This window comes from Aedes albopictus, chromosome 1, assembly GCF_035046485.1.
Source record: "Aedes albopictus strain Foshan chromosome 1, AalbF5, whole genome shotgun sequence".
In the NCBI taxonomy this organism is placed as follows: Eukaryota; Metazoa; Arthropoda; class Insecta; order Diptera; family Culicidae; genus Aedes; species Aedes albopictus.
Genome location: NC_085136.1, coordinates 128,202,915 through 128,218,835, shown reverse-complemented (window position 1 = coordinate 128,218,835; position 15,921 = coordinate 128,202,915). Strand labels below are relative to the sequence as shown.

Genomic DNA, 15,921 nt, shown 5'->3' with positions numbered 1-15,921 from the left:
ATAAATAAGCTTTCATTTGACGTGTTCACATATTGCATGTGATACAATTAATGAGCTGTACGAGTGCACCGAAAATGTGCTATCTCTTGGGGGAAATGGGTGAAATCACAGTGATTTTTCAATTGCCTCTTTTCCATGACAAAAACGCTTTTTTCAATGCTTTTAAAGTCCATGTTATCAGGTTATATTACGGAAAGCTGTTTAACATCTTTTTCGGGACAATATTTGCCTGAAAAGAACGTCGTTTTAATGAATTTTGAAATGGTTCAAATTAAGATTACAATTTGACTAGTTCAAAGTTTGATTTCTTACCCTAGTGAGTGAAATGGCGTAAAATCCACTCTTGGAATTTTTATCTTGTCGTCGAGTCATGACAATTAAAGTTAATCATAATGAAGTTGCCTAACATCACAATTTGAACAATTTCAAAGATATGTATTTTAAAGAACATTCTATTCTGGTGGAAAAACTGGTTGAGACACATTCAAATATTTATAGATTCATATGTCATTTATGTATTTCAGGATTTACATGTTCCTGAAAACATCAAGCGTTCTCATAAAAGTTAAAACATAACAAAAATTATAACTTCTTTCAAAAAAAAATATCCTTGGGCAATCTCTAGGAGAATACTTGCTATAGCCTTTGTCCTTTGAGCGAAAAGTCTTTGAGAAATTTGGATAGGATGCTGATAAAATTTTGAGTGAATGAATGAATTGTCCCAAGAATAAATTAAATTTAAAAATTATGAAATTCTGTTACTCATCCAGAATTCTGGTGAAAACATTCTTACATTTTCAAAATAGTTAGTGAAAAACAATTGAAACAATATTTGAAGGGATTTTTAGTATCTAATGGAATTCCTCAAAGCACACAATCATAAAAGTTTTTCTAATATTTTGTTTGAAAGATTTTTATTGTTTTTCATGAAGCTCTTCGATGTACTCATTTATTAAATTTGTGAATAAAAATGTTCGGAGAAAACCGGAGTAAGTATCGGGAAAATCACTTTTTGGTAAAACGTTAGCAAGTCCTTGGAAAAACTCCTGTTTCTGCAAATTCTAGAGAATTTAGGGTATTCGTAGTTTTTAGTTAAACTACCAATTGAAATTCTCGCGGAAGTTCCAGTGAGTATTCAAAAGCATCTGGAGCAATATAGTTGTATGATTTATGGAAATAAATAATTCCCAAATAATGAATCTGCCTCCACATTTTGGGGGAAATACTTTCTCAAAAACTAATCTTTTAGGAATTCCTGACATATCTGAAAATGTGTTAATAAATTAGATCTCTGAGAACTTCATATTGCAATCGCTGATGAAATAACGGAATGCTAGACGGATGCTAAGATTTCTTTGATCTCTCAGAATTTACGATACCAGCCTAAGTAACCTTCCTGTCTTTCTGCAGTAGCCATTTACGCTACCATAAAGTTCGTCACTGGTTTTCTATTAAAATATCTTGAAAATGACCATCAAAAATACTACACTGAAGATTTCCCTAGAAATCGTTTCCAAAATTCTTTCACGAGTAATCTTTCCAGATATTCCACCAGAAGTTCATCCAGAATGTTTTTTTTTTTCTGGGCATTCTGTTATTGCCTATATTAGTTTATATATGTAAGTTTCTCAAACAAACTTACAAAGAATTTTTCAGAAGAGATAATTGGAATATTACTTAGAAATCCACTAATAATAAGTTTGTAAATCCTATAATCATAGTGTATTCTCTGAGAATTTCGACCCCCTCAGGATTATCTTTTTTATATTTATTTGCTTAAACAACTGCATAATTTGTACTATTCATTTATGAATTTAAGAAATCTTAAATGAAGATTTCGTAACTTCAATGCCCATCATTGGATACGAGACATACAACACATAACTTATTTTCAAGTTCATATGAATACTATGTAAGAATTTGAAAATATGCAATATTAATTCTCTTAAGTTTTTCTTAGTAAGTTACGTTTAATTTTCACTGTAAATCATTCTATTTTAGAATCGGGAAAAATTCAAAAAGCTATCGGGAAAACCGGGAAAAACTCGGGAATTTTATTAACTGCTCTGAGTGGCCACCCTGTATTATAGAAGCCACCGCCCAAGTGGCGCGATACCCTATTGAAAAAAATATAAGGTATTTTGATGGTTCGATTTTTTTTTTCGTTGAGTTATTCTAAAGCTGCCACCACACGTTGAGTTATTCTCTGTGCTACAACCATTTCGATTAAAAGCTTTCTGCTCAATCATATTGATACTAATCATATTAATACTACAATCATATAATACTTTGAACATATGATTTGATTTGGATTGCGAAGAATTTGATCAACTTTTCGAATAAACTTTTACGGGGTCAAAACATAATTTTGACCATCTCATGTACTATAGCGTCACGTAGAAAGTGTGCCGAGAATTTAGTTCAGATTGTACCAAAAGTAGACGTGAGCAAGACGGAAACATAAATTGAGGGACAATTATTCAATATAATTATTTTATTTAAAAAATTGTAGCTCTTTCACACTATGTATTTACATGATTTGGAAGCTAATTTCAAGACCATTCTAAAGGCTGCATCAACATTTCGTAAACAAACTTGTTTCTGTACACTTCAGGCCTTCTGAACTTCACCCACACACCTTACCACAACTAACAGAAAGCGCAAACATTCAGCTTTCTGTTAGTGGTGATGAGATGCGTGGATGGATCCCAGAAGACACTAAGCCGTCTGGAACGTGTTTGTTTACGCAATGTATTGCGTATCATCATCAATCATCAAACCATGAAGAAATTAAGAGTTTTTGAAAATCGATTTTTCATGCAGTTTGCGTACGGGTCTTGAAACGTGAAAAACGCAGTAGGAAAGACAAAGTTTGCCGGGGTCAGCTAGTAATCTATAATATGATCATTTCCATCAGTGAATACAGTCGACTCTCCACATGTCGTTCTACATCTCGATATTTCTCCCTATCTCGATGATATGGTCGGTCCCTTCAATCTGCATACATTTTACCTCACTGAATGTCGATTCCTCCTTATCTCGATGCGATTTAGTTCGCTTTTGTTCTACATTTTTTCTTCATATGTCGATATGTCCATATTCACAGGGCGCTGTCCATAAACTACGTAGACTCATTTTGGGCCATCTCAGAACCCCCCCTCCCCCTCCGTAGACTTTTGTTCATACAAAATTTTCGAAATTTGTATGGAGCGTAGACTTTGGCCAGACCCCCCCGTCCCCCCCTAAGAGTCTACGTAGTTTATGGACAGGCCCCAGGTTGCTAGACCAAGTTTTCCAGGTGCAAAACATTCTGAAAAGGCGAGGTGACATCTGTATGTTGATGGGTTTTCCTAGTAACGGAGGCTTTTTCAATCTGTGGGTCATTCCATATGAAGTGACAGAGAAAATGTGAAAACTTGCAACCGACCATCACTGATTTGAACCAAATTTGGTTGAAACATTTGTTTAGATGGTAAAAGAAAAAATCCAAATTTTGGTGCCGATCGGATCACCCCTCGGCTCGTGGCAGCACCCCTCGTTTTGGCCGATATGGAAATAATCCTCTCTTTCTTTTATTTTTATCATTGAAACGATTGCACATACATATTTCAAAATTGAAAAATATGATATCTAGCAACACTGTATCAAAAAAAATATATTTTTTTCTGGATTCCCTGAACGATTTCCTTTAAAAAAGCCGAAGGTCGAAAATGTGTATGTGCAATCATTTCAATGATAAAAATAAAAGAAAGAGAGGATAATTTTCATATCGGCCAAAACGAGGGGTGCTGCCACGAGCCGAGGGGTGATCCGATCGGCACCAAAATTTGGATTTTTTCTTTTACCATCTAAACAAATGTTTCAGCCAAATTTGGTTCAAATCCGTGATGGTCGATTGCAAGCGGTCGGTCACTTGGCGCGGAATGACCCGTATGCATAATAAATAGAGACCCTTCAATTCGATTTCTCCTTATCTCGATGGTCCCTTCAATATCGAGATACAGAGAGTTCACTATCATCATGTTTCCTGGTGGTTGAACGCAATGAGGTACAGATACAGGTGGCGCAGATAAACATTGCATACCACTGGTTGTCTCTTTTGTTCTACCGCTGATCAAATGCAACTCAATTGTGACGTCACTAATTGAGTTGCATTTGATCAGCGGGAGAACAAAAGAGACAACCCTTTTGCAATGTTTATCTGCAACAACCCTTTTGCAATTCACCTGCACCGCCCGCTGAAAGTTCACTCGGGCAGCGAATTTTGACGCCACAGCGGGGTCGACTCTCAACAACTTCTACCCAGCTGAAAATTTGTTTAATTCATTGCATCTAGTTTTCGCGATGAAGTTGCAAAAGTATTGGCTAGTGCATTAACTATATGCAAATGCATCACTTTAAATGGAAATTTATGTAAGAAATTAAAGAAATAAAATATCAGCGCATTTTGGTGATGTATCTCTGAGTAGAAGTTGTTGATAGTCGACCCCGCTGTGCTGTCAAAAAATTTCAGGCTCAGTGAACTTTGCACTCGGCTATCTGTAGGGGTAGGCGGGGCAATATGGACACCCGGGGCAGAATGGACACCCTCAATATTTTGAAATATGCGAACCTTTTTTGAACTTTTAATGAATGGAGAATATAGTCCATTTGTCTAAAACGTAGTTTCAGGAAAGAAACATTCGAAATTAAAATTATACTTGATTCTACACGCAAAAGTTGCGTCCTCCGTTTTTTGTGCATGGAAATTATAATTTTTACACCATCTTAAATAAGATTTAGTGATTTATTTATTGCAGGTCGATTAAAACCTGATATTTCTAGAACACATGCAAGTAGTTTTGCTGTATCTACAAGCTTAACATATTTATATTTTCTTCTTTATTATATCAAAATTCAAGTTTGGAAATATCTTCTGCTGCCAGGCAAAATGGACACTCACCTTTTTGAAAGAAGCGGCAAGGGAAAAATATACCGTGAGGTCGCCATTCACCGCTCATTTAACGGCATTTTCGTAAAGTATATGACATTAAAAATCGACGATTGCGAATATTGCACTTTAATTTACGTTAACAACTCAACAATTATGTTGTTTTTATAGAAAATATATAAAACGATTGTAAAATATGTTTACAACCGAAAAAATAAAAATTCAACTGTGTTATCTCTTGGCTCCTATTACCGCTCATGCATCCATTCACCGCTCATGATGGATCCATTCACCGCTCACTGGATTATTTTTTCATGGAATCACAGAAACTATTCATTTATAAAAACCAAATAACTTTTATTTACCAAAGTATTGATGATTCATGACGTTCAGTTCAACCTGTTTTGCCAAAATGGAATCTTTAACGAGTTTTACCTATTGGATATTTCTTCCGCTGTTTGCCCTGAACAGTTCCCATGTTGTCCTGCAGCGCAGTGTGAGAAATATTTTTTGAGAACGTGATTTCAGGTATACCCATATAAAAACTTGGTGAAATGAAAGTTTTTTAATGTGGCAGCATGTTACATTCACTTTTGTTACGATACTTTACTAACATTTGACTATTTTTGACGATTGACCCAAAATGAGCGGTGAATGGGGCATGAGCGGTGAATGGCGACCTCACGGTAACCTAAATCACAAACCAACCATATTCTTCGATTTCAGTATATTTTCGGTTAAATGTTCACTATAGTAGACATAGGGTGAAACAAATTGGTCAAAAAACGACACTGCCCCCACTCGCATAACAGTCCCATTTGACTTTTCATCACTTTTGAGTTAACGTTATGAATAGTCATCATTTTTTATGTACTTCCAAAAACAACAATAAAAATTACGAATTTTTATGTCAATGTGTGAAAAAATACCAAGTTATGAGCGTCCCATATCAAAAGTACCCGCATAACAGTCCCATCATGAATTTTTGTGTTACGTAACACAAAACTGAACAATTTTGTAGTGATTGTAATATTTTTTACAGTTATATATTCATGTGCAAAGAAATCTGTGAAAGTTTCGAGATGATCGAACTATTTTTCAAATTTTGGCGATTTTTCAAAGTTTTATATGGAAACAAGTTTTCAAACTTCAAATGCCGTTTTCTCAATTCCTACTTTTTGAATATGGGACTGTTATGCGAGTGGGGGCAGGACAGCAGTGGAAAATAGTTGTTCTAGGAACAGCTGTTCATGCCGACAAAAACGAAGCTTTATCCAAAACAGCCTGAATTTAAATTAACTGAACAAAAATGAACTACTTCGGCGTATTATTCATCCAAAATAGCGGGTTTGTAATGAAATGACTTTATAGGTGTAAATAATGTACGAAATTCGTAAAAGTCTCATGGTGTCCATATTGCCCCATGGGGGTGTCCATTCTGCCCCGTATGCTTGAAGACGGTCATGAAAAACTAACATTTTTCAAAACAATTTTTGAAGTGGATAAATAATTTTTCTTCGTGAGCATTCTTATGCAATAGATGCTAAATAGACTTTAAAAGGATACATGTATAAAAAAACTAAACTTTTTTGACATCTTGCCAGGTAAAGTTGGCAAAAACCTTAGGGTGTCCATATTGCCCCGCCTACCCCTACCTCATTGGGTTGAACGGGATTACCCACGTCCACGTGTAGACGCAAAACTCAAATCATGCAAGCTGTGCTATAACCGTTACAGTTTTTCAAGCTCGTGACGTAAAAACACGGGTTGTTGGCCCGTGATTCATAATGCAACCCAAATGAGTTGCATTATGAATGATAATGCAACTGCTTTATATAAAGGAGGAAAAGTAGGCCATAGTGACACTAAAACGGCAAGTATAAAATGCAATCTTATAGTGCCAAGTTGCAAAAAGGAACTTTTAGAGGGAATCCTGGACGAAATAGTGGAGGAGTTTTTAGGGCTCACCAAAATGCACGATGTTTGGAACTGCGCAATCTTTGGTACGTATACACAGTATACCATGTGAATACAGTCCGATTCGTTCGTTGGCGGCTCATTAGATGGGCTGCCACGATGGTTGGATGTTCCCTGGTTTTGGCATACCCCAACTAAAAAGAAGTGTCAATGTCAAAACGAGTTTGATAGGGATGTCTGACCGCCGTCGCATCACAGCTCCTATATAGTGATAATCACGTTCAAATGTGTGCGTGTGTCTATTGTAGATGTAGTTGTGAAACTTGGTGGAAAATATGTGCACTCTTACCCTGGTTGTTAGTTTTATCATTATTTAGCCGTTTTACCCAAATCAATTGCGGAATATTTGCATATGAAATCTGAATGCCTTTGAATAAGCGTGCATTTTTGTGTATGGAAAAATTCACGCTACACGCAAAAAAATGTTGCAGTTGAAAATACCATTATAGGGGGTTAAATTAACTACAATGTACCCACAATTTTCAGCAGACTATATTTTGTTATTGTCCTAACCATGTAATCGGTCATTTGTACCACATCACAATTTGGATACCTTTCAGTGAATTTCACCATGTTCATGGTAAAACATTTTACTGCAATCGTAGTCAATTCAACAAGCATTATGTTCCTTGCTCATAGTAATTTTTGCTACTTTTGTTGTCTATATAACAGTGACGTTCAGTAAGCTGAATAGTAATATTGAGTCAACAAAAACTTATTTGTATCAACTAATAATTTATTTATCTAAAATAGAAGCACAATACATGGTAATTGACCTCTTAGTAGTAGGTTTCCTCAAAACAATTTCGTACGACGTACACTATCCATCATGACGAAGGAATCATCCGGCATGCATCAGAGTTGGCTTGGTTGCAACAGCTACGGTTTGTTGGCCTGTTGGTTTTTAACTTATGTTATCTTCGGAATATTTGCTTCAAAGTTGTTTTGAATTCTTACTTCTCGAACAAAAAATGCACGTATGGGCTTGGACTGCACTTCGAAAATGACCGTGATTCCCTCCTCCAGGTTCGGGTTGACATTTTCCTCTGCAAGAGATGCAATAATACAGTACTAAGTATTGCTATTACTGACGTTAAATATGCACTGTTGCCTTACCTGTAATATTGTTCATGCAGATCTTCGCAATTTCAATAATTTAATCACAAATTTTAGAGAAATAATGGAATACTCACTGAAAATAAACAAGACTACACTACCGCTGCTCGTTTATTTGTAACTTTTCAAAGATGGCACGAACGTCGAAAAACTACTACTAAAATTGACCAGGCTTGTAGTAAATTCGAAAGCAACGCATAGTCTGCTGAAATTTGCCGGTGCAACACGCTTAAAATAACCATGAACGTGGTCATGCAAAAGCTCTTACTACAAGTCATGGTAAATGTGACCGCAAACTCGATATTTTCATGGTAGAAACGCGTAGTTCATTTTACTATGAAATTTTGTCAACGTTACCATTACAATTTGAAGAAAGACGTGGTATATTTAACTACATTTCGGCTCGTATGACCATATTTGTTCTTCTTTTGAATATTTTGGGGCATAGTAAATTTGAACATAACATTGTAGGCATATTTACCAGGCAATTTTTTTCTGTGTAGTGTTCGTGTGTTGAAATGTCACTTATCCTTACCCGACGTCTCCACTAGACAGAAATGTCTTGCCATTTTGCTGGACATTTCTGTCTAGTGGAGACGTGGGGTTACGTGTGTCTAGAGTATTATGATCAGCTGTCAGTTGCCCCAACGAACGAACACGATTCTCTAATCGGGGCGCAGTCCTGACGCAACCTGCGAATCAAGCAAACATGTAACTGATATGCATTCATGACTTTTACGATTTCTTTGCGTGTTTTTATTATCTGCTAATGTCTTTTATGATTTCTTTGCATGTTTTTATTATCTGCTAATGTCTACAAAACTTTTCTATACCTACAGCCAAAACGCACAAATGAAACCACGTGGCAGACTATCAAAACAAATGTGCCTATGAAGGAGGCCGAAAACTTTCTTCGGACATTCGAATTAGGATTTCTATTCAAGTCGGAGAACCGTCCTGCAAAAGGAACAATGCGGGGCTGAAGCATCGCGCCAGGCCGCAGTGTGAAAGAAAAGCCTTGATTTTTATCCCGAATACAACAGACGGTTGCACAATTTCCTGCAAAGGAGCGCACACTTGCGATAAAGCGCCTGCGGAGAACATCGCTGGACGGAAATTGAATCCCGAAAATCATCAAACTATTGAAGACTTGGTTTCATCCGGTATGCCGACAAAAGACGTCAAGAAAACTATTGGAACACTGGCGGAGGGCGTGACGAAAAATCAACTCAATTATGCGATCAAGGCCGCGAACAAAAAACTTTTTGGAAGTGGAGTTCTTTCTCTAGGTATGTTCAGTTTTCTCAGCAATATTCATATTTATTTAACATTTCTGGCACACGGTATCAACATGGTACGCCACATTCTGTCAAATTTTCATTCATAAAATAGGCTTGTTATCTCCATATCAAAAATTTACTTTATTTAAAGTTCAGGGACCGTCAGAGAATCAAACCCGTCACCCTCAGCATGGTCTTACTGAATACCCGTGGGCTTATCGCATCGCTTATAGATTACTGCACGAATTTATGCTGGCCTGCTCACTCGCACACAAAATTTGACGTTTGAGCGGTGTCGGCACCGCTCAAACGTCAAATTCTCGGTGAGTGTAAGCAGGCCAGCATAAAATCGGTGCATCGCTGGGACATCAATGCATTGGTTCTGCGTCGCATTGGTGCATCTGTGCATTGAGATGCATCATTGCATTGGTGGATTATTGCATTAGTGCATCATCGCATTGACATCATTGCATTGGTCCATCATCGTATTGGTGCATCTTTGTTTTGATGCATCATTGCATTGCACAATGGGGCCAGAGCCGTATTTACGAAGTTTTAGATACATGGTGTCTTTGGGAAATTATCTACCTTTTTTCTCATCATTGTGGAGTTGTCCCTCTAGTTTATCTGATCTAAACAACTGCTTTTTAATAGTTTTATATACGTTTACAAAATGTTCAACAAAGTTGTAAAAGAACTTATTTGAAGCAAGTTTGCCAAAAAAAATCGTTATTCTATCTCTTATGATTCCTGATTTATGATTTTTAAAAAGACTCATGTGATGCCTAATATTCAGTTTTTTTTCAATAACATTTAATTTATTCGTTTCTCGTAAAAATACTGTTCCGAGCACTTCAAGAATTATCAACGGCGCATATTTTTTCCAAATAGCTCAATGTTCTATCTCTCTTTGTTTAACCCTTTGGAGCCGGATTGTTTTGCCTTTGCTGCCGCAACCTCGCTAGCCTCGAACACGTTTTTTATGCTCGGTTTCATCGTCGTGGTCATATTGACCCCTCCGGCTCCAAAGGGTTAAAAGATATTGACTACTAGCTGTCCCGGCAAACGTTGTCTTGCCAAGCTGTGGTGGTTTGACAACTGTTGAGCTCAAAACATCACCGCACTCTAGATTGGTTTCGTTTCGATCGTGTTGATTTTCTTCCCAGCACATGAAACATCAGCATTTTGTCTATTTTCTTACATTTTAGTTCATTTTTCTAACTTTTTTTTACATATAAACACAGCTACCATGAATACGAATCTAACCATGCAAGAGTCATCCTGATCGGTTCAGCCGTTCGTGAGTTTTGTTGCCTCAAAGGTTGAAGTCCCTTCATTTTTATACTAGCAGACCCGGCAAACTTTGTCTTGCCCACTTGTGATGGTTTGACAACTGTTAACCCTCTCTTTCCCATGGTAGCACAGGTAATCCACTACTTTGCACTGTTCATACAAATACAGGATAAGTTAGATCATTCCCATTTTTTCGTCAGATGTTTGTATATGTTTGATGAACTATTATGCCAGATTTGGTCAAAAATTCTCTGCTCGTTTTTGTTTTAGAGTTAAATGAACAGTGCAAAGTAGTGGATCACCTGTGCTACCATGGGTAAGAGAGGGTTAAGGTCTTTGCAGCACCGCCCTCTAGATTGGTTTTATTTCGATCATGTTGATTTCCTTCCCAGCTCATAAAAAATCAGTAACTTGACTATTTTCAAACTTTTCTAGATGATTTTGGTAACTTTTTATACATATAAACACAGCCACCACGAATACGAACCGGACCGTGCAAAAGTCATCCTGATCGGTTCACCCGTTCTTGAGTTTAGTTGCCTCAAAGGGACTTCAAACTCATTTATATATATAGAATAGATATATAGATATATAGATAGATAGATTTTCTTCGGAAAATTACTTTTTTTTTCAAAAAGTCTTAATATTATCTCAAAAAGGAACAAATGCATTTTCAATCGCTTAGTTGCATTGAAAAAATTGTACTCTATTATATTCATGGTAAAAACATTGTGGGTACCTCTTTTTGTTTGAACGTTTTTGTAACTCTGAAAATCGATGAGATACAAACTTGGTGTCTTCGACAAATTTGTGAGTTCGACAAAAAGTGCTCAGAACAAAGTAGGGTGCGGGCACCGGTTTTGGCCAGTCTAATGGAAATCATTTTTATAAAAATAACCAATAATCCTATGAAAACAACCAATGCGTCAAAAGAAAGGTTTCAATCTATATTTTGAAGGAAAAATGCAGAAAGCAAGCCAATACTTGATTTTTGTATTAAAAATGGTACTGGCCAAAATAGAAGCTCTGCCGCAGTTTTGGCCATATTCTTAAGTTTGGTTTCTATTTTGGCCAATCACGTGTATTTTTATGGGAGTGGCCAAATTAGAAGCACCCTAGAAAATAGATGTATGGGAGCAGATTTTTTAAGGAAATATATTTTTTTCTTCCAGTTTTTAATCAAAATGTGTGGTTTTCACAGCTGTAATCATCATATTGTATTAGGATCTACTAGTAAAAAATAAATTTACGCCGATTTAGACTGCAACAGGCTCAATACCGCACTATGGCCAAAACTCCGGACTGGCCAAAACTGAAGCTTCTACCCTATTTCGAAAAACTATATTGAATAACAACAGATTTTCATATGGAAAACGCAAGAGTAGGTGGGCAGGGTGGCCACTCAACCGGGAAAACCGGGAATTACCCGGGAATTGCAACCAACTGGGAAAATACCGGGAATTGGCTTGGAACAGTAATCTTTCTAAATATTTGAAGTCCAGTATAATCTTATCTATGAGAAATACAGTATTTTTTTCTAAAACATGATCTATATTATTGTGATCCAACTATACTGCCCTTCTAAGCATATCTGTCCCATGTTGTTTTGCATTCTAGTCATGTTTTTCTCACTAACAGAGCCATTTGAAGTTAATTTGATATATTTTCCATTTTGCATCACAAATAAATATCTCATGATAACGTTAAGCATCTTTCTGTCATTGATGTTAAGATACAGCTTAAGTTAGAGCAGTAGGACTGTATGCGTAGAAAAACAACATGGTACAGATATGCTTAGAGCGGCAGTATACCAGGTCATGATCGTTCTTCTATATAAGTAGGGTAGAAGCTTCAGTTTTGGCCAGTCCGGAGTTTTGGCCATAGTGCGGTATTGAGCCTGTTGCAGTCTAAATCGGCGTAAATTTATTTTTTACTAGTAGATCCTAATACAATATGATGATTACAGCTGTGAAAACCACACATTTTGATTAAAAACTGGAAGAAAAAAATATATTTCCTTAAAAAATCTGCTCCCATACATCTATTTTGGCCAGGGTGCTTCTAATTTGGCCACTCCCATAAGAAATACACGTGATTGGCCAAAATAGAAACCAAACTTAAGAATATGGCCAAAACTGCGGCAGAGCTTCTATTTTGGCCAGTACCACTTTTAATACAAAAATCAAGTATTGGCTTGCTTTCTGCATTTTTCCTTCAAAATATAGATTGATACCTTTCTTTTGACGCATTGGTTGTTTTCATAGGATTATTGGTTATTTTTATAAAAATGATTTCCCTTAGACTGGCCAAAACCGGTGCCCGCACCCTATTATAGATATTTTTTTTCGTATACGGATTTCAAAACAGGTCACTCATTAGTATTCTGTCAACAATACCAACAGTGAACAATAGCAATAAGGAATGCTTCAATAATTGAGGGACCCAGATACAAAGGGGTATAAGTGACCATTTTGTCGATTTTGAGTTGAGCATATCAACTAGTTCTTCAGATTTCAAGCTTTTTGGAACTTTTTTTTAAGATTGTGTTTGCGATGATTAGAAAAATTACATTACAATACATCGGAGAAAATTGGGTTGATTTTGAAGCTCCATACATTTTATATGGGATGAAAAATTGGTGAAAAACTTACACTTACACATCTTTGCTTCTAACCCCTGCATTATTCCAGAAATTCCACGAACAATTTTTAAATTTGAAAATTACCTTTACAAAATTTCTTCAAAATATTTTCCTGGGACTTAACTGTATTATTTTGCCAGAGTTATACTCGGATTTCCCGCAATAACCTTTTTCATAATTTTTACCGACTTTTCGAACCCTCTGTGCAGAATACCTTTTTCGAATGAGGGTAATCAGTTTTGTTCCTTTTAATTTTGCCCTCTAATGCTTATCCTTGGATAGATATGCATTTTTCAACTATCACTGGTAAGCCTTCTCAGCGTCAGTTATCCACTTTTACAAAAATTAAATTCAGAAAAGTAAGAAATTTGAAAATAGTGTTCCGATTTTACCACATAAATCATTTTTTTAAAACCGGAAAAAAGTGGTTGAAGAACCGGGAATTACAATTTACAATTAATTACAATTCATTACTCGTGATTACTTGTTGATTAATTGTATTAATTAATTGTAGTTTACCATGATTACTTGTGATTACCTTGATTACTTTTGATTACCATGGATTATCATTGATTACATCTGATTACCATTTATTACCTCGGATTACTAATGATTACTTCTGATTACCATGATTACTTGTGATTACCTTGATTACTTTTGATTACCATGGATTATCATTGATTACATCTGATTATCATTGATTACCTCGGATTACTGATGATTACTTCTGATTACCATGATTACTTGTGATTATTTTGATTACTTTTGATTACCATGGATTATCATTGATTACATCTGATTACCATTTATTACCTCGGATTACTAATAATTACTTCTGATTACCATGATTACTTGTGATTACCATGATTACTCAGAGAAATCGAAAGTAATCATTGATTACTTGTCACTAAAAACTTGTTGGAAAAGTACATAAAACTTTGATCTTGGAAAATTTATAAATACTATAAATATCAAGATCAAAATTTGATTTGGTAGGTCTTACACCACAACGCATCGTTCTAAGGTGATCTACCCACGTTACGGGTTAGGCCTGGCTTGGCTGATAGTTAGGAAAAAAATAACAGTGGTTGGTCACCAAGGGCGTAACCAGAGTGGGTGATTGCCTACTGCGCCAATACGCTCTCATTGCCCCACCAAATGCTGCAAAATGAAAATGAATAATTGTCCTGTGACTGTACCTATTATTGTTGTCTAGCAAAATATCCCTTCGCATGTCACCGTTTTTTCTGGAATCATAACCCAGCTTAATAATCTCGGCAACTTTGTTTTTCTTACAGGAGAGTTGGAGGAATGGGCTGCGATAAAATCCAGGATCCCACAAGATAACCGAACGGCGTTTGTCCTCGACAAGGACATTGACCATGCTAATGCAAAATTTCGTTTCCTCGTTTCTTCGCGGCAGTTGCTGTCTCTGGTGGGTGAGCTCCGCATCATTGCTGCTGATTGTACTTTTAAAACAACTTTGGAAGGATTCCCTCTTCTCGTGGTGTGCATGGTCGATGAAATGAGGCACGCACACCCCATTGCATTCGGGTGTTTATCGAATCAATCGGCCTCCGACTATGAGTTTGCGTTTAACTGCATTCACGAAACATGCGCCAAGATAGGCATCAAGCTGGACGCGTTGGAATTTTTCATCAGCGATGGCGAGACAGCTTTAAAATCAGCTGCCAAGAAGGTGTTTGGAGGCATCAAAACAATAAATTGCTATTTCCATCTGAAACAAAATTTGAAAAAATATTTTCAAAAATTCAAGATTCAGGCAGACCTCCAATCATCCATTAGCGACGGCATTGATAAGCTTCAAATCGCACCCACACAAAAACACTACGAGAGTGCTGTGCAGTTGTTTATGACTGACTATGACAGCGTTCCAGGCTTTACAGATTTCTTCGCGAAATACGTAAACAATTCGAACTTTGCGGGATGGCACGAGGCCTTTGCCCCTGGCGTGCCGTCCACAAATAATGCTGTCGAAGCCATCAATAAATCAATCAAGTACAACGCCCTGCACAGACAAAAACAGACTTTAGCAACATTCAAAACATTGCTACTAAGATTGGTTGAAACGTACGGTGATCCGGCCAGACTAGTTCACCGCCATCGAGTTTTTGGAATACAAGAACAGCGAGAGGCATGGCGTTTCTTGAACAGTGGAAAAACAACAAGACCCGTGCGCTGTGGAATACACGTTTACATGTTTATACCCGGAAGCGAAAGAGAGGAGGTGAGCATGAATGAAATTCGACGTTTCATGGTACCAAAGTACACTTCGTTCGAAGATTACAAGGTAGACTTGAATACAATTTATCGGGTTTCTATGCCGGATGAAAACTACATGCAGTGGAACTGCACATGCAGGATTTTTTTTAAAAACAACATTTGTAGCCACATCGTAATAGCAGCTGTAAAGCAAGGCCTCTACCAGCTACCACCGGAGGCCGATCCAACAATAATTGGTCGAAAAAAACCGACGGGCCGTCCAAAAAAAATGTCAAAAGCGTTAGTCATAGAGTGACCACACACACACACACACACACACACACACACACACACACACACACACACACACACACACACACACACACACACACACACACACACACACACACACACACACACACACACACACACACACACACACACACACACACACACACACA

The 15,921-nt window shown here is 36.9% G+C and overlaps 2 protein-coding genes and 1 long non-coding RNA gene across 3 annotated transcripts in view; 2 read left to right on the top strand and 1 right to left on the bottom strand.

Moving 5' to 3' along the window:
* Window positions 1–9,006, top strand: part of LOC115260567 (uncharacterized) — a 26,790-nt gene extending 17,784 nt beyond the window's left edge. The window contains exon 7 of the mRNA XM_062858458.1: window positions 8,863–9,006. Coding sequence (XP_062714442.1) covers window positions 8,863–9,006 — 144 coding nt within the window. The remainder of the gene's footprint in view (window positions 1–8,862) is intronic.
* Window positions 7,711–8,520, bottom strand: LOC134285634 (uncharacterized). Its single transcript, XR_009996514.1, has 3 exons — window positions 8,024–8,520; window positions 7,865–7,953; window positions 7,711–7,801 (listed from the first exon to the last, which is right to left on the bottom strand). It is a non-coding gene; the product is annotated as an uncharacterized LOC134285634 (long non-coding RNA).
* LOC134285635 (uncharacterized) lies at window positions 9,007–15,921 on the top strand. The gene is made up of 2 exons (XM_062846812.1): window positions 9,007–9,312; window positions 14,536–15,921. The coding sequence occupies exons 1-2, from the start codon at window positions 9,189–9,191 to the stop codon at window positions 15,774–15,776; spliced, it is 1,365 nt and encodes a 454-aa protein (XP_062702796.1). The 5' UTR covers window positions 9,007–9,188; the 3' UTR covers window positions 15,777–15,921.

What these genes read in the sequence shown, in the direction of transcription:
- LOC134285635 (XM_062846812.1), top strand. Translation starts at nt 9,189, where the DNA reads ATGCCGACAAAAGACGTCAAGAAAACTATTGGAACACTGGCGGAGGGC. An exon ending in AAGTGGAGTTCTTTCTCTAG is followed by an intron (nt 9,313 to 14,535) that starts GTATGTTCAGTT and finishes TTTTTCTTACAG; the next exon opens with GAGAGTTGGAGGAATGGGCT.